Raw genomic sequence first — 15,765 nt, 5'->3', positions numbered from 1 at the left:
GACTCTGCTCTGGTCTCGGCGGCAGACGCACCACAAACTTCAGTTACTCCTTGTCCCTGCAGTTGTGGCACCTTTTGGCTGAAAGCTATGTCCTTTGTACGTGACTCACTGCCTGTCTACGGGGTTGTGGCACAGTCGTCTTGAATAGTAAAAAACGATACCATTAATCTCCATTTATCCGAAGGGAGCAAGTGTACGTTTCTCCTGAAAAGAAAAACTTGTAAAAACTTCTCATTTAATTCCCTGCTTTTATGAGCACCAGGCAACGGCCTTGCCACAGTGGATACGCCGGTTCCCGTCAGATCACCGAAGTTAAGCGCTGTCGGGCGTGGCCGGCACTTGGATGGGTGACCATCCTGGCCGCCATGTGCTGTTGCCATTTTTCGGGGTGCACTCAGCCTCGTGATGCCAATTGAGGAGCTACTCGACCGAATAGTGGCGTCTCCGGTCAAAGAAAACCATCATTACGACCGCGAGAGCGGTGTGCTGACCACACGCCCCTCCTCTCTGCATCCGCATCTGAGGATGACACGGCGGTCGGATGGTCCCGATGGGCCTGGCCTGAAGACGGAGTGCTCTTATATTACACAAAAACCAGATATGACTCAATTTCAAAGTAGCCATTCTCAGACGCAGGTAGCACAGAGATTAGAGTGTAGCTTCAAGTTTATCGCAAACCGCAGCCAAGGGTGACCTCCTAATGTGCTAAATGTCAGTGTTTAGTGTTCAACAAGCTCCATAGCACCTTCAGCTGTTCCTGGCTTGACAACATCCCCACAGTTGTTTGATAAAACTTTTACTTTTAATGCTATTAAAAACAGAATTAAAAAAGCTTATAACGAGATGGATCCCTGGGTGAATGTATGTAGCCGTTGCCCCTTTGGTTCACATTTCATGCTGGCACTCAAATAAAAATAAGGGAACAACACACACTAACGTAGCAACTTGTATTTCGAGAAATACGGCCCTATAAATACGTCACATCTTAACTTCATTATATTTTCAAGCAAATACTTGGCTTTTTGCCACATTGTATATTTTTAAGATTCTCATGAATTTGCTGGTCACAACTTTCTGTCAGTCTTAGCGAGTTGCGCCTCTGCAGTCTTCACACTCCCCTTCTCTGTTCCATCCGGCAACGGTGTGCGTCAAGAACGAATGCTGTAACGTATATACAACCAATACCTGTAACGTAGCTACAGCCGATATTGCCTGTGTTCGGCTCGATAAGCAACGTGAGTTATCAGTAAACTGAATCCAACCTGCATAACACTGTGTGTGTGTTGTATGAGTGTCAGTTTCACTGTCATTTTAGCCCTCAACAGATCGTTACATGAAAAACTTAAGACTAACGACTGGATAAGCTATCTGACTGCGTTTTTGAACAGGAATTTACAAGTGATACAGTGTCTGACTTGTGCAACGGAATTAAAACAAGTTGTAGTGTGCCAGTGTCTCTGTTTTGGCCCTAAGTTTTCAACTCACCTCTTTAGATGACTTCGTTTTTCCATGTGGTTTACAGCTATGAGCGGCAACATGCAGCAGCAGCGGCTAAAGTTTATTGTTACTAAGAATGATTTTAATTAAAAGGTGTTTCTTTGGGTCTCTTAAGTACTAAATAACTTTTGAGAAGGGATTTCATTAATTAAGTCTGTTTAAAACTTCAAAACTGTCATGAACAAGTACTAATAATGACAATGACAAATGTGACAATAAAGGCTGAGTGCCAGATTAGCAAATCATTTCAATTTCAAAGCTACATTAACATTTACTAACCACAGCATATCACACTACGGGCCATTAAAATTGCTACACCACGTAGATGACGTGCTACAGACACAAAATTTAACCTACAGGAAGAAGATGCTGTGATATGCAAATGATCAGCTTTTCAGAGCATTCACACAAGGTTGGCGCCGGTGGCCACACCTACAACGTGCAGACATGAGGAAAGTTTCCAACCGATTTCTCATACTCAAACAGCAGTTGATCGGCGTTGCCAGGTGAAACGTTGTTGTGATGCCTCGTGTAAGGAGGAGAAATGCGTACCATCACGTTTCCGACTCTGATAAAGGTCGGATTGTAGCCTATCGCGATTGCGGTTTATCGTATCGCGACATTGCTGCTCGCGCTGGTCGATATCCAATGACTGTTAGCAGAATATGGAATCGGTGGGTTCAGGTGGGTAATACGGTACGCCGTGCTGGATCCCAACGGCCTCGTATCACTAGCAGTCGAGATGACAGGCATCTTATCCGCCTGGCTGTAACGGATCGTGCAGCCACGCCTCGATCCCTGAGTCAACATATGGGGACGTTTGCAAGACAACAACCATCTGCACAACAGTTCGACGACGTTTGCAGCAGCACGGACTATCAGCTCGGAGACCGTGGCTGCGGTTACCCTTGACGCTGCATTACAGACAGGAGCGCCTGCAATGGTGTACTCAACGACGAAGCTGGGTGCACGAATGGCAAAACATCATTTTTTTCGGGTGAGTCCAGGTTGTGTTTACAGCATCACGATGGTCGCTTCCGTGTTTGGCGACATCGCGGTGGACGCACATTGGAAGCGTGTATTCGTCATCGCCAACTGGCATATCACCCGGTGTGATGGTATGGAATGCCATTGGTTACACGTCTCGGTCACGCCTTATTCGCATTGACGGAACTTTGAACAGTGGACGTTACATTTCAGATGTGTTAAGACCCGTGGCTCTACCCTTCATTCGATCCCTGCGAAACCCTACATTTCAGCAGGATAATGCACGACCGCATGTTGCAGGTCCTGCACGAGCCTTTCTCGATACAGAAAATGTTAGACTGCTGCCCTGGCCAGCACATTCTCCAGGTCTCTCACCAATTGAAAACATGTGGTCAATGGTGGCCGAGCAACTGGCTCGACACAATACGCCAGTCACTACTCTTGATGAACTGTGATACAGGTACAGCTGCATGGGCAGCTGTACCTGTACACGCTCTGTACAAGCTTTGTTTGACTCAATTCACTTCGAAGGGATCTCGTTACGAGTGAAGTTTTGGGGACCTGGTCAAGAGGGGGTAGTTCGTAGCTCCTAACTACTGCAGCTCGGGACTGCTACGGTCTCAGGTTCGAATCCTGCCTCGGGCATGGGTGTGTGTGATGTCCTTAGGTTAGTTAGGTTTAAGTAGTTCTAAGTTCTAGGGGACTTATGACCTAAGATGTTGAGTCCCATAGTGCTCAGAGCCATTTGAACCATTTTGAACTACTGCAGCTATTCTGGAATCAGGTGCGACCGTGACCGTTGTGTGTTGTCAATGACTTAAGGTTACCACATCTAATGCTCTAAGATCCACTTGGTATAACGGTGCCTCACGCCGACGACGAAGGAAGATGCGGTAGAATTGCTCAACATTTGGATGCAAAACTTTATAAGAAATTTCTCAAAAAAGTACATGAAGTATAAATTTTTAGTTCTGGAAGTGAAAACAATCTTGCAAAAATATCCTGCTCTCTACATAGATATGTGAGATGAACCTGTGAATTGCCATGAAAAATACTTCAGAGATAAGAAAGATGATATCACAACAAAAGATAAATAAATAAATTCATACTTGTGGAGTTCCACCAAACAATTATTAAAAAGGCCAATGCAGATAAATTAATAGAAATGTAACAACACAAAAAGGAACACAGCAACAGTTGAAATGGAAAATACAAAACTTCGTTACTGCCATCTCAACTTGAGGCACATTGGGTAATGAACAGGCTAACTGCGCAAGGGAGACACCTACTGGGAACTTACAATTGGAACTGAGGTAAACTATGTGCAAGCTAAAATTCACTCCAAATTTCTGTCTTCACTGGTGATGAAAGTCTTGTGGAACTGAATGTCTTTTTGAAATACCCCATATTTCTCTGTCCAATGTTTATCGAAGAAGGGAAACTGGGATCTACAAAAGAAGAATTCTCACCATCAGTTGAACTTTACCACTATACACGATTACAGAATTGTTAATGAATCACGGACAAGTCATGACTAATTGCACCTTTTCAGTAGCTGTTACAGTAGCAACATGCCTCAATGTTCGAAAGAATATTTTTGTATCAAAGAAAAACGTCCTATAGTGAATGACATTACATACAGACATCTAAAGATACAGGGTGGCGCACGAAATGTGTTAACATTTTGTTTTTGAATGTAAACTTTATTGTCAATACAATCTGAAAGGTACATATACTACAATGAAGAGCCGTCCATGGACATTTGTTCTAACTCTGCACATGCTCAATATGTCCACCATTTTGTTTCCTAACTTCCTTCAAACAAACACTGAAGTTAGTGATTACCCTACGGCACATGTCTTCCGTAATTTCACTGCAAGCTTCAAGAATAAGTCTTCTGAGCTCCATTAAATCACGTGGACATTTCGGGAAAATTTTTTCGTTTAGGTACCCCCAAAGTAAAAAGTCACACAGATTGAGGTCTGGACTATTGGGGGGGCAATTTTGTCAGTCATTGAAGCGACCTGGAAACCTGAATGAAATGATCCGCATGTCGAAATGCTCGTGTAAAAACTCCAACACAGTGTTTGCAGTATGTGGCCTTGCTCCATCTTGCATGAACCACTGCGTGTTGAAGGGCAAGGCAGTAGCAAGACGCTGTGGAATGAAGCTATTGCGGAGCATGCTAAAATAACTCTCGCTGTTTACAGTTTCTTCAAAGAAAATGGGTCCAATAACTCCGTGACTGAAAATTGCTGCCCACGCTGTAATCCTCGGAGCATAATGTTGTCGTTTATGAAGCACTTGTGGGTTTTCAGTGGTCCAAAAGCGTACATTTTGTTTGTTAACCACACCGTCTAAATGAAAATGCGCCTCGTCTGAAAACCAAACGTTGTGAGAATTTCTTCCCTATCCTCCGCCCACTGAGCAAACAGTAGTCTCTGCTGCTTGTGTTCTTGAGTGAGTTTCTGTGCACAGGTCACCTTGTATGGGTACATATGGAGGTCACTTTTAAGAATGCGATTTCCCGGGACTTCTCTGTACAGCAACTCGTACCGCTTCAATATTCTCCGGCATACGGACAGACTTAGGCCGAAGTTGCTTCCCTTCCAATACTGTTCCTTCCTGTACAAATTTATCGTACAACATGTGGATGGTCTTCTTGCAAGGGACCCATCGTGTGTTACTGTTGTCGAAAACGCCTCTGAGTCACAACAAGGCTTTTCGTGAAAAAGTAACACAATTGCCGATCGTTGCTGTGTCGTCAGTCTTCCATTGTCAGCCATTGCTGCTTACTAGTCTCCTAGTGGCAGTATCGTGAATTACGTCATTTCGTAACTCATTTGTTTTTCCAAGCTCCGCTGGTACTGCTGTAGAGATCCCAGTGGGATATCTAATGTGCGTCGTACATTGTGAAAGAAACAATTCGTAACACATTTCGCGCGCCACCCTGTATCTTTTAAAGCTCAAAATGACTTACAAAATTTTGAAGATCACCAGTAATAAAATTCTGAGTATACTAGTGCACAGGACTTTGACTAAAATATCCTAAAACTTGAAGTCATTTGTTATTTTCTTGTATGTCACAATGATTTGATGTGAACATAAATCTGGGAGGAGCTGGCTGGTGCGCAGTGGATGTGTTTATCTCGTACCACTGGCAAGACTTGTCACTCAACTGACGATCCGTCGTCACTTTGTCTCCAATGGAGTAACGTCACATTGTTCTACACTTTCTGTGCCACTAAATTCTATGTCAAACCCAGGATCACTATAGCCATCCTTTTTTGAAAGCAGTGCCTAAACAACAATACAGGGGACAGGTTGAAAGCGTGCATTTAGTTGTCAGATATGCAAAGCTGCACACAGTAAAGACAATATCTAATGGCTACCACATCAACCAAAACACGACATCCAGGCTACAAATGCAGGTCCAGGTGCCGTCTAGTGGCCGAACTGGTGCTCCGACAAATATAAGTGGGGGTGTTACTTTTTCGAAGCTCTGTTGTTAAGTTGCCCGAGTATACTCGGGATCTAAAGTTTCCACCAAAATAATAATAAACGAGATAACTCGGGGTTTTATGTTAAGGATTGATTTACTTATTTTTTACAGTAATTGTTATTCCTGATGTGAACGGTTTACAGGTGAGTCACATCAACAATCGCGCCTGGCTAGGTATCTGCTGTTTTCTCACCTGCCATCGACCTAAGATAACTGCAGAACGTAAGTGGGGCCAACGAATAAGAGTGGCCGACAGTGGGGAAAATACACCGATAATTTACTTTCAAACTTTCTTAGTAACTGAAAAACGTCGCAACCTCTACACAGTTTGCAGTTGTCAGTCTGTCAAAGTCCTCTAAGTAATATATTCTGTACTACATCTGACACAATCTTCCAATTGGAAACTGAAGTGGAATTCACATTCAGAAGACGAAGGCATTCTAACTGGGACCACAAAATTCTGGAATACAAGAAGCTGGGGCCTGTCTGAGTATAGTGCAAATTACAGTTTATCAGCACCAGAAATTTCTGATTCACCAGACATGCACACTAAATCTTTCCCGTATACGGTGATAACTATAAACGCTCAAAGGGAAGAGTCTCAACGTATTCCAGCCAAAAAATTGTGACATACGAAAAACAGCCAGGTGACTAGTTTTTTTCCAGTTCTACACACAAACACTAACTGCTGATTGGCGCACATAACTACACATGTAGGAGTCAATTGTTAATAAATTACTATGTTAAAATTCGTGAGTTATTAGCATTTTCTCCTGCTCTATATAAACTGTGTTTTACCAAAATAGTGGTTTCATTCATAAGTCTATTCTGTAAGGAGCAGAACGTAATACAGCACTGTGTTTCAGAGAAAATGTGAAAATTTTGAATCAGACAGTTATTCCTCTAGAAAAATGAAATTATTCTACACAATCAGAAGACATGCACAACTAACATCTTCACAGCCAAGTTCAAACGATATAATCTGTCTATACAGTGAACAGTTACCTGAAAAATCATAAAATTTTTGTTTCTGTTCTATAATAAAGTTACATAAAAAGTTTATTTAGTCTGTTGTACAGTTTAGTTTTGTTAACTTTCGATAGTGTTTGAATCCAAAATTGAGTTGTTAATTGATACCCAATACAATTACACTGAAGTGCCAAAGAAACTGGTAGAGGCATGCTTATTCAAATACAGAGAGATGTAAACATGCAGAATGTGGCGCTGTGGCTGGTAGCACCTATATAAGACAAGTGTCTGGCGCAGCTGTTAGATCAGTTACTGCTGCTGGAGTGGCAGGCTATCAAGATGAATATGGTGTTGCAGTCGGCGCAAGAGCAATGGAACAGAGCGTCTCTGAGACAGTAATGAAGTCGGGATTTTGCCGTACAACCATTTCACGAGTGTACCGTGAATATCAGGATCCGGTAAAACATCAAATCTCCTACATTGCCGTGGCCAGTAAAAAATCCTGAAAGACCTGGACCAATTACAACTGAAGAAAATCGTTCAACGTGACAAGTGCAACCCTCCTGAAAATTGCTGCAGATTTAAATGCTGGGTCATCAACAAGAGACAGTGTGCAAACCATTCAACGAAACATCGATATAGGCCAAAATGGTTCAAATGCCTCTGACAGGGTGTATACATGGACAAGGAAAAAAATATTCCCGAATATTTCCCGGTTAAAAATACACTTTCTCCCAGGTGAAAATAGACTTTTTCCGCGTTAAGTGACAGTATACTCTTCTTTGGCGCAGTAAAACTGGTCAATCTTTTGAATGTGTATGGTTTTATACACCGGGGTAGAATTTCCCGGCACTTTAGAAAACGAAATTCAGGGAGGGGGGCGGGACCACGTTTTGGAAGACCTTTGATGTGCAGCAATATGCATATTTTCGTATTACGAAGGTATAAATTTGAATTCCACCAAACACCGCATGTTACTTTCCGAAACTTTGAAATCGAGATTGCGATGTGCTTTTGTAAGACAGTCATAGCTCATGTCACGTGATCTCGTCAGCTGATGGCAGCATAGAACACGTAGTAAGCCAATAGCAAGATCACTCTTCAGTAGCGCGAACACACAAATAAGAAAAGTTAATGGTTTAAATTAATATACTTAGCATTCACATATAATTTTGGTCTCTAAGATTAACAAGCTGGAAGAGAAGCTGAGCTTCCACTACTATAGAATGTTGATCTTTTTTGAGCGTGTTACACCTTAAGAACATCACACATATGTGCCAGTAAAATTAATAACGACGTAAATGTCTGATCTTCTGGGCTCGAAATTCTTCTAAATGGTCGTCCTCAAAGAGTTGATTTTTAAATCAGAGTCAAACGCTTTGTGATTTAAGAAATTCATCGTACATTCTCGCACGTAGTTCATCGTGTGTAAAAGGAAACCTGCTTTGAATGTAACTCTTCTCAAACCACCATTCGCAATATTTTCCCGCGACCTGTTTCAGCAGTTGCAAGTGAGCGCCAGGTAACAGGCGTCAGCGCGCTTGCGCAGCTACGATGACGCAGGAAGCCCACATGTTCGTACGTGTAAAACAAAAGATCTTACATATGTCATAAAATAAACAAGACATCAGACGATACTTCAAGAGCGTCGAAATTTCGTGAACCATACTAAAACGAAGAATTCGGCTTAAAATGCACATTCGTATGTAAATTTTCTTGGAGTACCAGTACTGTATTATCTCATGTTTGGTTCTTTATTATGGCATAATGCCATACGTGCACTTGAAATGCAGCGAACAGTTGAAACTAGCCAATAGTGTGAAATTAAACACTTCTTTTCAAATAGTGTGGCAAATCTCTCTAGCAAACTGGCAAAAATAACTTCATTGTTCTGTAAGGCGATTAATGCTTGACTGTCACAGAAAAGTGAAAATAAAATCTGAAACTAATAACATATTTTAGGCTTCCGTAATTACGCGAACGTATTTTAATTCATGTGATAGCTCCCGGCCAAAGAAATCCGTTTGTTATTTTACGCGAGAGCAATAAACGAACAGGAAACAACAAAACCATTGAAGGTAAACACAGGTCAAGTGGTGACTCCCCACCTCAACTCAGACTGCTGTGTGCGTCAGCCCCAGATTTACTGTATTTCCGAACCGTGACAGTATTAAGTAGTGGCGCCCAGCCACACTTCTGTAACCAGAAGCGGGAGAAGATGTTACTCATACGCGACTCAACTGCGCATGCTCAACAGCCCGCCCGCAATTGCTCAAACGAATCTAATTCAAGCAGTTGCCACGTCACACTCATTGGGGGCAATTTGTTGTTATAAGGAATTACAGTCTTCTTAAAGCCTTTGACACACTTTGCTGTTGGCAGACGCTTGTATGAGCACTGTCTTTTTGTTGTATAAGGCACGTTTCCTTTGCAATGTAAGTTTTACTTTAGTTTTTTTTTTCTCTCGTTCACGTTTTGTTGCTGCAGTATTACTCTGCAGTAGCGGGATACAGTAATATCCTTTGTTAGAGTATTGGTTCTTACCAGTCAAAATCACAAAAAATTAACTGAAAACTAAAACAATGAAAAATTTCCGGAATTCTAAACAATTCCCGTGTTTTTCCCGGTTTTCTCCCGGATGGAAAAATTCCGGGTTTTTTTCCGGATCTCCCGGGTCGTATACAATCGCACCAAAAAGTATTGGCACACGTGCGTATTTATCGTTGCTGGTTACAAACGCCGCACTTTCCGGTACACAGTACATGTACGTGCTACCTCACATACCAGACATTACAATTCTGCCCATAGTGCCTACCATTAACAAAGAAATGCAGTGTTATGGGCAAACACGTATCTCCTCTGCACACAAAAAGTATTGGCACAGAGCATGGCATCTCGGTATATTGCTGGGTTTTCAGGTACCGGAACGCCATCTGCTGACACATTAGACACTGCGTGTTGTTGACGGCCCGGTCGCCAGTATGTTGCTGTAGTGCGCGATAGTGGTCAGCATGGGGCCGAAGAAGAAGGAACATTCAGTGGCGTTGCGTGAGAGAGTGGTATTGCTCCATTCACAAGGGAGAAGCTATCGACAAATCGGAGCAGAGGTGTCTGTGAGCTACACCACGGTAAGAGCCATCATTCAGAAATATAAAGAGACTGGAACAACAGTGAATAAGTGTCGTCCTGGACGTCCAAAAGTGCTTACAACCCGAGAGCGTCGCCATATCATCGCACTTGCTCGGAAGGAACCTGCTACAAGTGCAGCAACTATTGCTGAGATTGTTCAGACAACGTCCGACAAGACGGTTAGTGTTCAGACTATACGAAATGTGTTGAATGAGGCTGACATGCATGGACGTTCTCCCAGGAAGAAGCCATACATTTCGGAAATTAACCGGCAGAAACGCCTGCAGTTTGCCAAGGACTACATCAGCAAGCCGATGGAGTTTTGGAACACTGTGATATTTAGCGACGAATCGAAGTTCAATGTGTTCGGATTTGATGCAAGAAAGAAAATTTGGCGCAAGCCGAATACGCACCTCGACATCAAACACATGCATCCCACAGTCAAACACGGTGGGGGCGGTATCATGGTCTGGGGCTGTATGGCGGCTTCCGGCGTTGGAAATCTAGCTGTAATTCACGGCACAATGGATCATATGAGATACATTGACGTGTTGCGAGGTAATTTACACGCTAGTGCACAGAAATTGGGCCTTACTGGGGTGTTTCAGTTCCAGCAAGACAACGACCCAAAACATACCGCCATGAAAACCCGGGAGTGGTTACTGTACAATGCCCCCAGAAGGGTTCTAACACCACCTCAGAGCCCTGATTTGAACCCCATTGAGAACCTGTGGGCTCATCTTGACACACAAGTCAGAAAAAGGCGTCCGTCCGGTAAAAACGACTTGGAGAAAGTGCTCCTGGAGGAATGGTCGAAAATTACCCCTGATATCACCCGGAATTTAATACAAAGCATTCCTAGGCGTTTACGTGCTGTTATAGATGCTAAAGGGATGCACACTAGCTATTAGATGGTGAACATCAATGAAGAAAACGAACACACTGTCCGATTCATATGCGTGTGCCAATACTTTTTTGGGTGCAGAAGAGCGATGTTTTTTTTCATGACACTGTATGTTACTTTAAGGACAGGTGATTTTGACATATTTGTAAACTATGTAATGTAAGGTGTCACATGTATGGGTTCTGTTCTGAAATATATGTTTCGTTTAACCTACAACCACTAAAATGTAACTGTGCCAATACTTTTTGGTGCGATTGTACACCCTGTTATACAGCTAACAGCAACACTTTTGTAGCCAGAAGCGAGAGAAGGTAGATGCGCAACTCAACTGCGCATGCGCATGGATGCGCTCGCAACTGCTCACAGTAAAAAGTTTTGACATCATGTTCATACTGTAACGTCTCTTAGCAAAAGACATATTATAATATAAAGAGAAAACATTGTGTGTCATGTTTTGTTCTTGTATAAAATTATGTACTGGTTTTTTTATTTATTTTAGATAATATGTGTCGGCGAGTACTGAAACCGCCACAAACGATAATATCAAACAAAGATGAGAATATAAATAATACAGAACGAACATTAATTTCTCTGTCGTCTTGTTGGAGTTACGTGAGTAGGACAGCCTGTGACGTGATAGTGTACGCTAGCGTAGCATGCTTTTGTCAAGATTGAGAGATGTACGCCATTACGTACTCATTGTAAAGGTGTGTAATAATATATTTAAATGTTTTGAATAGAGTTACTTAGTGAAACCTTGCATTACGATTTGTAATAAGCTTGCCTGGTATATTACCCCATCCCTGTAAGACATTTTCAGTTATTTAAATATTACTCGTGGTGCAGAGCTGCGCTACGAACGAACGAGCCGCTGCCGCGGCGCATTCAAACTGCATTAAATGAAACCAATCATACCGCAAAGAAGCGGGAAGGTAATAGTGAAATAAAATTATTTCTTTCAGCTTTCGGACTTGCAGAGCGGAGCAGCAGATTTTATGATGTGTTTTGCACGTTGACACGGGCTGCTCATAATATATTACTAACAGTACAAAGAAGATAATTTACCTTCATAACATAAAAGAAATCTTGCTGTGCTTAGTTCTGGTCTGGCAAACCTTATAGTAAAAACGTCTTTTTCTCCGATAATAGTCTCATGTTCTTGTGCTAGTCGTGGTACTTATTGGTGTTTTACTGTTAACAAAAATCCACTGCAAAATTTTGACGTTGAACTGTGACATCAGTATTCATAACAAAGTAATTTTCATTGACCTTTTCAATAACTATAAAGTAGGGAAGATATGTTGAACTTTATAGTGAGGTACAGTAACGAAAAAATGTTCCTTTAATAGAAAACCAGATCCAGAAGAATAAGAACATAATATTTATTTTTTGTTGAAAATCAATGATCCCAAGAAAGTCACGGCACATCATCACTAAAAGATATTTCGGGGCTCTTTTCGTAGTAACATATTTCATTTAATATATGAGTTGTTACGCGAGTAATAGTAAAACAAAGCAAATAATAAAAGAGCCAGCGAAAATACACATCGGAGGCAATACGTTGTTATGAAGCATTGCATAGGCTGCCTAAAGACTGACACATTTTTCTACTGGCAGACGATTGTATGAGCACTGTGTTGTATACATGCCAATTTCTTTGCAACTTAAGTTTTATTTTTTTTTCCCTCGTTCATGTTTTATTGCTGCAGTATTATTCTGCAGTAGCGGGATGCAGTAATATCTGTTGTTAGAGTATTATCTCTTACCAGTCAAAATTACAAAAAATTAACTGAAAACTAAAACATCCCAGAATTCTAAAAAATGCCCCGGGTTTTTCCAGGTTCTCCCGGTTGTCCCAGGTCGTGTACACCCTGCAGTATCAGCCCAACCACATTGTTTAAACACTGCTACCAGAATAAACACTGTTCAACGTAAGGAGCGTTTGTCGTTTGTGGACAGAGGAAAGTTTTGTGTACAGCACAGAAAGCAGAATAAAACAAAAAATTAAAGACTGTGGGCTTAAACTTTATTCAAATGCAATAGCCTTTATCACTATACATTTGGATTCACTGGTGCACAAGTGTATCATAACTTTTAACAAAAATACTACACAGTTCTATGACTAAAGCAATGTGTGCATGGATTAAGGGTTCCAAAATAAAGCTACGAATGTCTGTGGATGAAGTCTTGTGTGATGTTCAGCTGACACTTCCTCAAAAAGTTCGCACTTATATTATCTCATATACCTTTTACATCTGGATCTGAAGATATATGTTATTTAAGTAGATGTTTAAGTAGAAGTAGTGTGCCGAGTTGGTTTATTCTTGAGAGGATTAGACACTAAAACGAACTTGACTGCCTGCACGATGACATCTAGATCACTGTACCTGATCAAAGTTAGTTGGAATCTTTAACTGTTTTAGCTAAATATGTAGTGTGTACAGTAACAACAATAAAGTAAAACTTTATTACAAGTCAATGTAAGGACTGCAATCAGTGCTGAAAGCTCTATGTGTTGAATAGGTTGCCAAGTCCTCAGGTCTCCGGTTATTTACGTCAGTTATATCTTTTGTCGCGCCCGCCAGGAGCAGTGCATTCACTACGTGCACTCTATCATCTTCTTCACCAGTATCCACACCCGCAGCCACGTGGAGTGCAGTCTGCCCCGTGGCATCCTGAGCGTCTACTCGTGCAGACGCTCTCACCAGCATCCATATCACATCCGAGTTCACTCTCTGAGCTGCCAGGTGTAGGGGCGTCCTCCCATCCGAGTTGACACTGTTGGCATCCAGTCCCGCATCGAGCAGGTACCTCACAGTGCTGGCGTGCCCTCCGTCGGCCGCCAGGTGCAGCGCCGTGTTTCCTGAGCCGTCTCGGGCGTCCTTTGGCACTCCGGCGAGCAGCAGCGCCCACGCTTCTCGTGCCCTCCCACTGCGAGCGGCCTCCATAAGTCTGGCCACCATCTGCTGCTTCATCCTGTCTGGCATATTGCTGCAAAACACATCACGTGACGTGGGAATGCTTACATCTGCGCGCGCGCACATATATACACACACACACGCACACACACACACACACACACACACACACACACACACACACCATATGCCACTGTACAGTGTCACTTGAGGATCTTAGTGCCGAGTTTTCACTCAGACGGCGCTTTGGCGTTAGGTGGTTTTTTTCCGTGTGTGATCGCTGGCCGGAGCTTAGCTGGAGGCATGTCAGGAGGAAAGAGGTGGCTGCCTTGTCGTGGGGACAGTTCGGCTCGGCGGAGGTTGTTTGCGTCTGGGCGCCGAGTGGGGTCGTATGGGAAGACCGGACCGTCATTTTACGAGTAACAGTGTGGACAGCGGCGTGGTGTGCCGTGTAACTTGATTCGCAAGGGGAGCAAAATCTCGCCTGTTGTAGTTTGTCGAGCCTGAGTTTGATCGCTATCCTCGTTTAGCGTCCCGTGGATGTATATCGAGGGTTTACGCTGTTCTCCCTACTCTACTAGACGCTGGTGACGGAAGTGCGTCGTTCAGCGGCACGTTAGTCAGGGTGCTTTATGTCTGATCTTCAACTGCTTAGTCTTCGAGCGGCACTCCTTAGAGGTTGCCTTGCGCAGTTAGATTTGGTCTTGTGGTGCTTCCGCTCTCCGTTAACGAAGGTGAAGCTCGATTCGGCACTCCGTACGACGCTCGGCACCTCAGCAGGCGGGTCGGAGCCACCTTCGCGACTAAACGGAAGACTTTGGACTGAGACGTCTTGTGTTTTGCATATTGTTCATAAACTGTTGTTTTGGTATTAAGTTGGCTGAGGTTTCTTATGGATTTCCCGGCATTTGGTCTGTTGTCCGGTCCGTGCTAGGTCTCGTTATTTTAAAAGTCGGTCCTTATTTTTGCTTAGTAGGATTTTGGTTCACTGCCTGGTGGTTCTGGTAGTACGCCGGGTCGCTGTGGCTGTGTTGCATTTTGCATGGGGCTGTGTGCTCGGAGCCGTGGAGCGCCATTTGTGTGAACCGCTTCACTGGGGAGTACTGATCGGCCCATTCTTGGTCCTCTGATGTATAAAATGATTTTATTATTATTATTATTATTATAAAGTAAGATTATCACTTAAATGATTTAATTCTTGTTGCGTTAATTGCAACTTGGGCACTGAGAAATTTAGTACTGTAATTAGGGAAGATTTAATAGTGGCACATGCCTCTGTACCTGTTTCGTAATCTGTTAATTACCGAAAGACCTTAAGCTCATAGTCATATGATGTGACTGGTGTACTGTTACAAGTATTAAAATGTTTCAGGTAGCTATTACTTGGGTGGAACCCCAACGGAGAGAGCAGTTGCGTGTCCGTTGTTGGCGCGGCCTGGTGTCTCTTGTTCATTTTGGTGCACCTGAGTGAAGTATTGTGTTGCCTCCTCCCATCGTGTTCTTCTCATAAACATTTCCTTCGAGGCATTTTTGTTAACTTTATGCTAGTATTATTTCAATTTCTTACATTGGTAAAATTGTGTGCCCTCATTACGCACACTGTCATAGCGGAGTTCATGTTCCATTGTAATTTCTTAAACTCCATTGTGTGTGCCCTTCGTGATACATATTGTTTGTCATAATAGATTTGAGTGTGGGAATTATAATGTCTCATATATCATGACGTGCGTGTGTAATGGTGCAGTAAATGGATGACAGGAAATCACGAATCCACAATACTCTGTAGGCACACAGAGTGAGGAAAGGTGTCGAAAGCCTTCTGCAAATCTAAAAATACGATAATTTGACATCCCCAGGCG

At 42.7% G+C, this 15,765-nt stretch overlaps 1 protein-coding gene and 1 pseudogene across 1 annotated transcript; one reads left to right on the top strand and one right to left on the bottom strand.

Annotated features, from left to right (window-relative positions):
- The first annotated feature begins 261 nt into the window (after nucleotides 1-261).
- LOC126143506 (5S ribosomal RNA) lies at nucleotides 262-379 on the top strand (annotated as a pseudogene).
- Nucleotides 380-13,456: 13,077 nt separating this feature from the next.
- On the bottom strand, nucleotides 13,457-13,963 carry LOC126143505 (ankyrin repeat and death domain-containing protein 1A-like). Its single transcript, XM_049915422.1, has one exon. The coding sequence runs from the start codon at nucleotides 13,961-13,963 to the stop codon at nucleotides 13,457-13,459; it is 507 nt and encodes a 168-aa protein (XP_049771379.1).
- Nucleotides 13,964-15,765: the final 1,802 nt, after the last annotated feature.

Source organism: Schistocerca cancellata, unplaced genomic scaffold (genome assembly GCF_023864275.1).
Source record: "Schistocerca cancellata isolate TAMUIC-IGC-003103 unplaced genomic scaffold, iqSchCanc2.1 HiC_scaffold_813, whole genome shotgun sequence".
NCBI classification, from domain to species: Eukaryota; Metazoa; Arthropoda; class Insecta; order Orthoptera; family Acrididae; genus Schistocerca; species Schistocerca cancellata.
Note: the sequence above shows the minus strand (reverse complement) of the source record. Positions and strands in the feature narration are given on the sequence as shown.

Excerpts from the sequence above, each read along its gene's own strand:
- LOC126143505 (XM_049915422.1), bottom strand. The coding sequence starts at position 13,963 with ATGAAGCAGCAGATGGTGGCCAGACTTATGGAGGCCGCTCGCAGTGGG.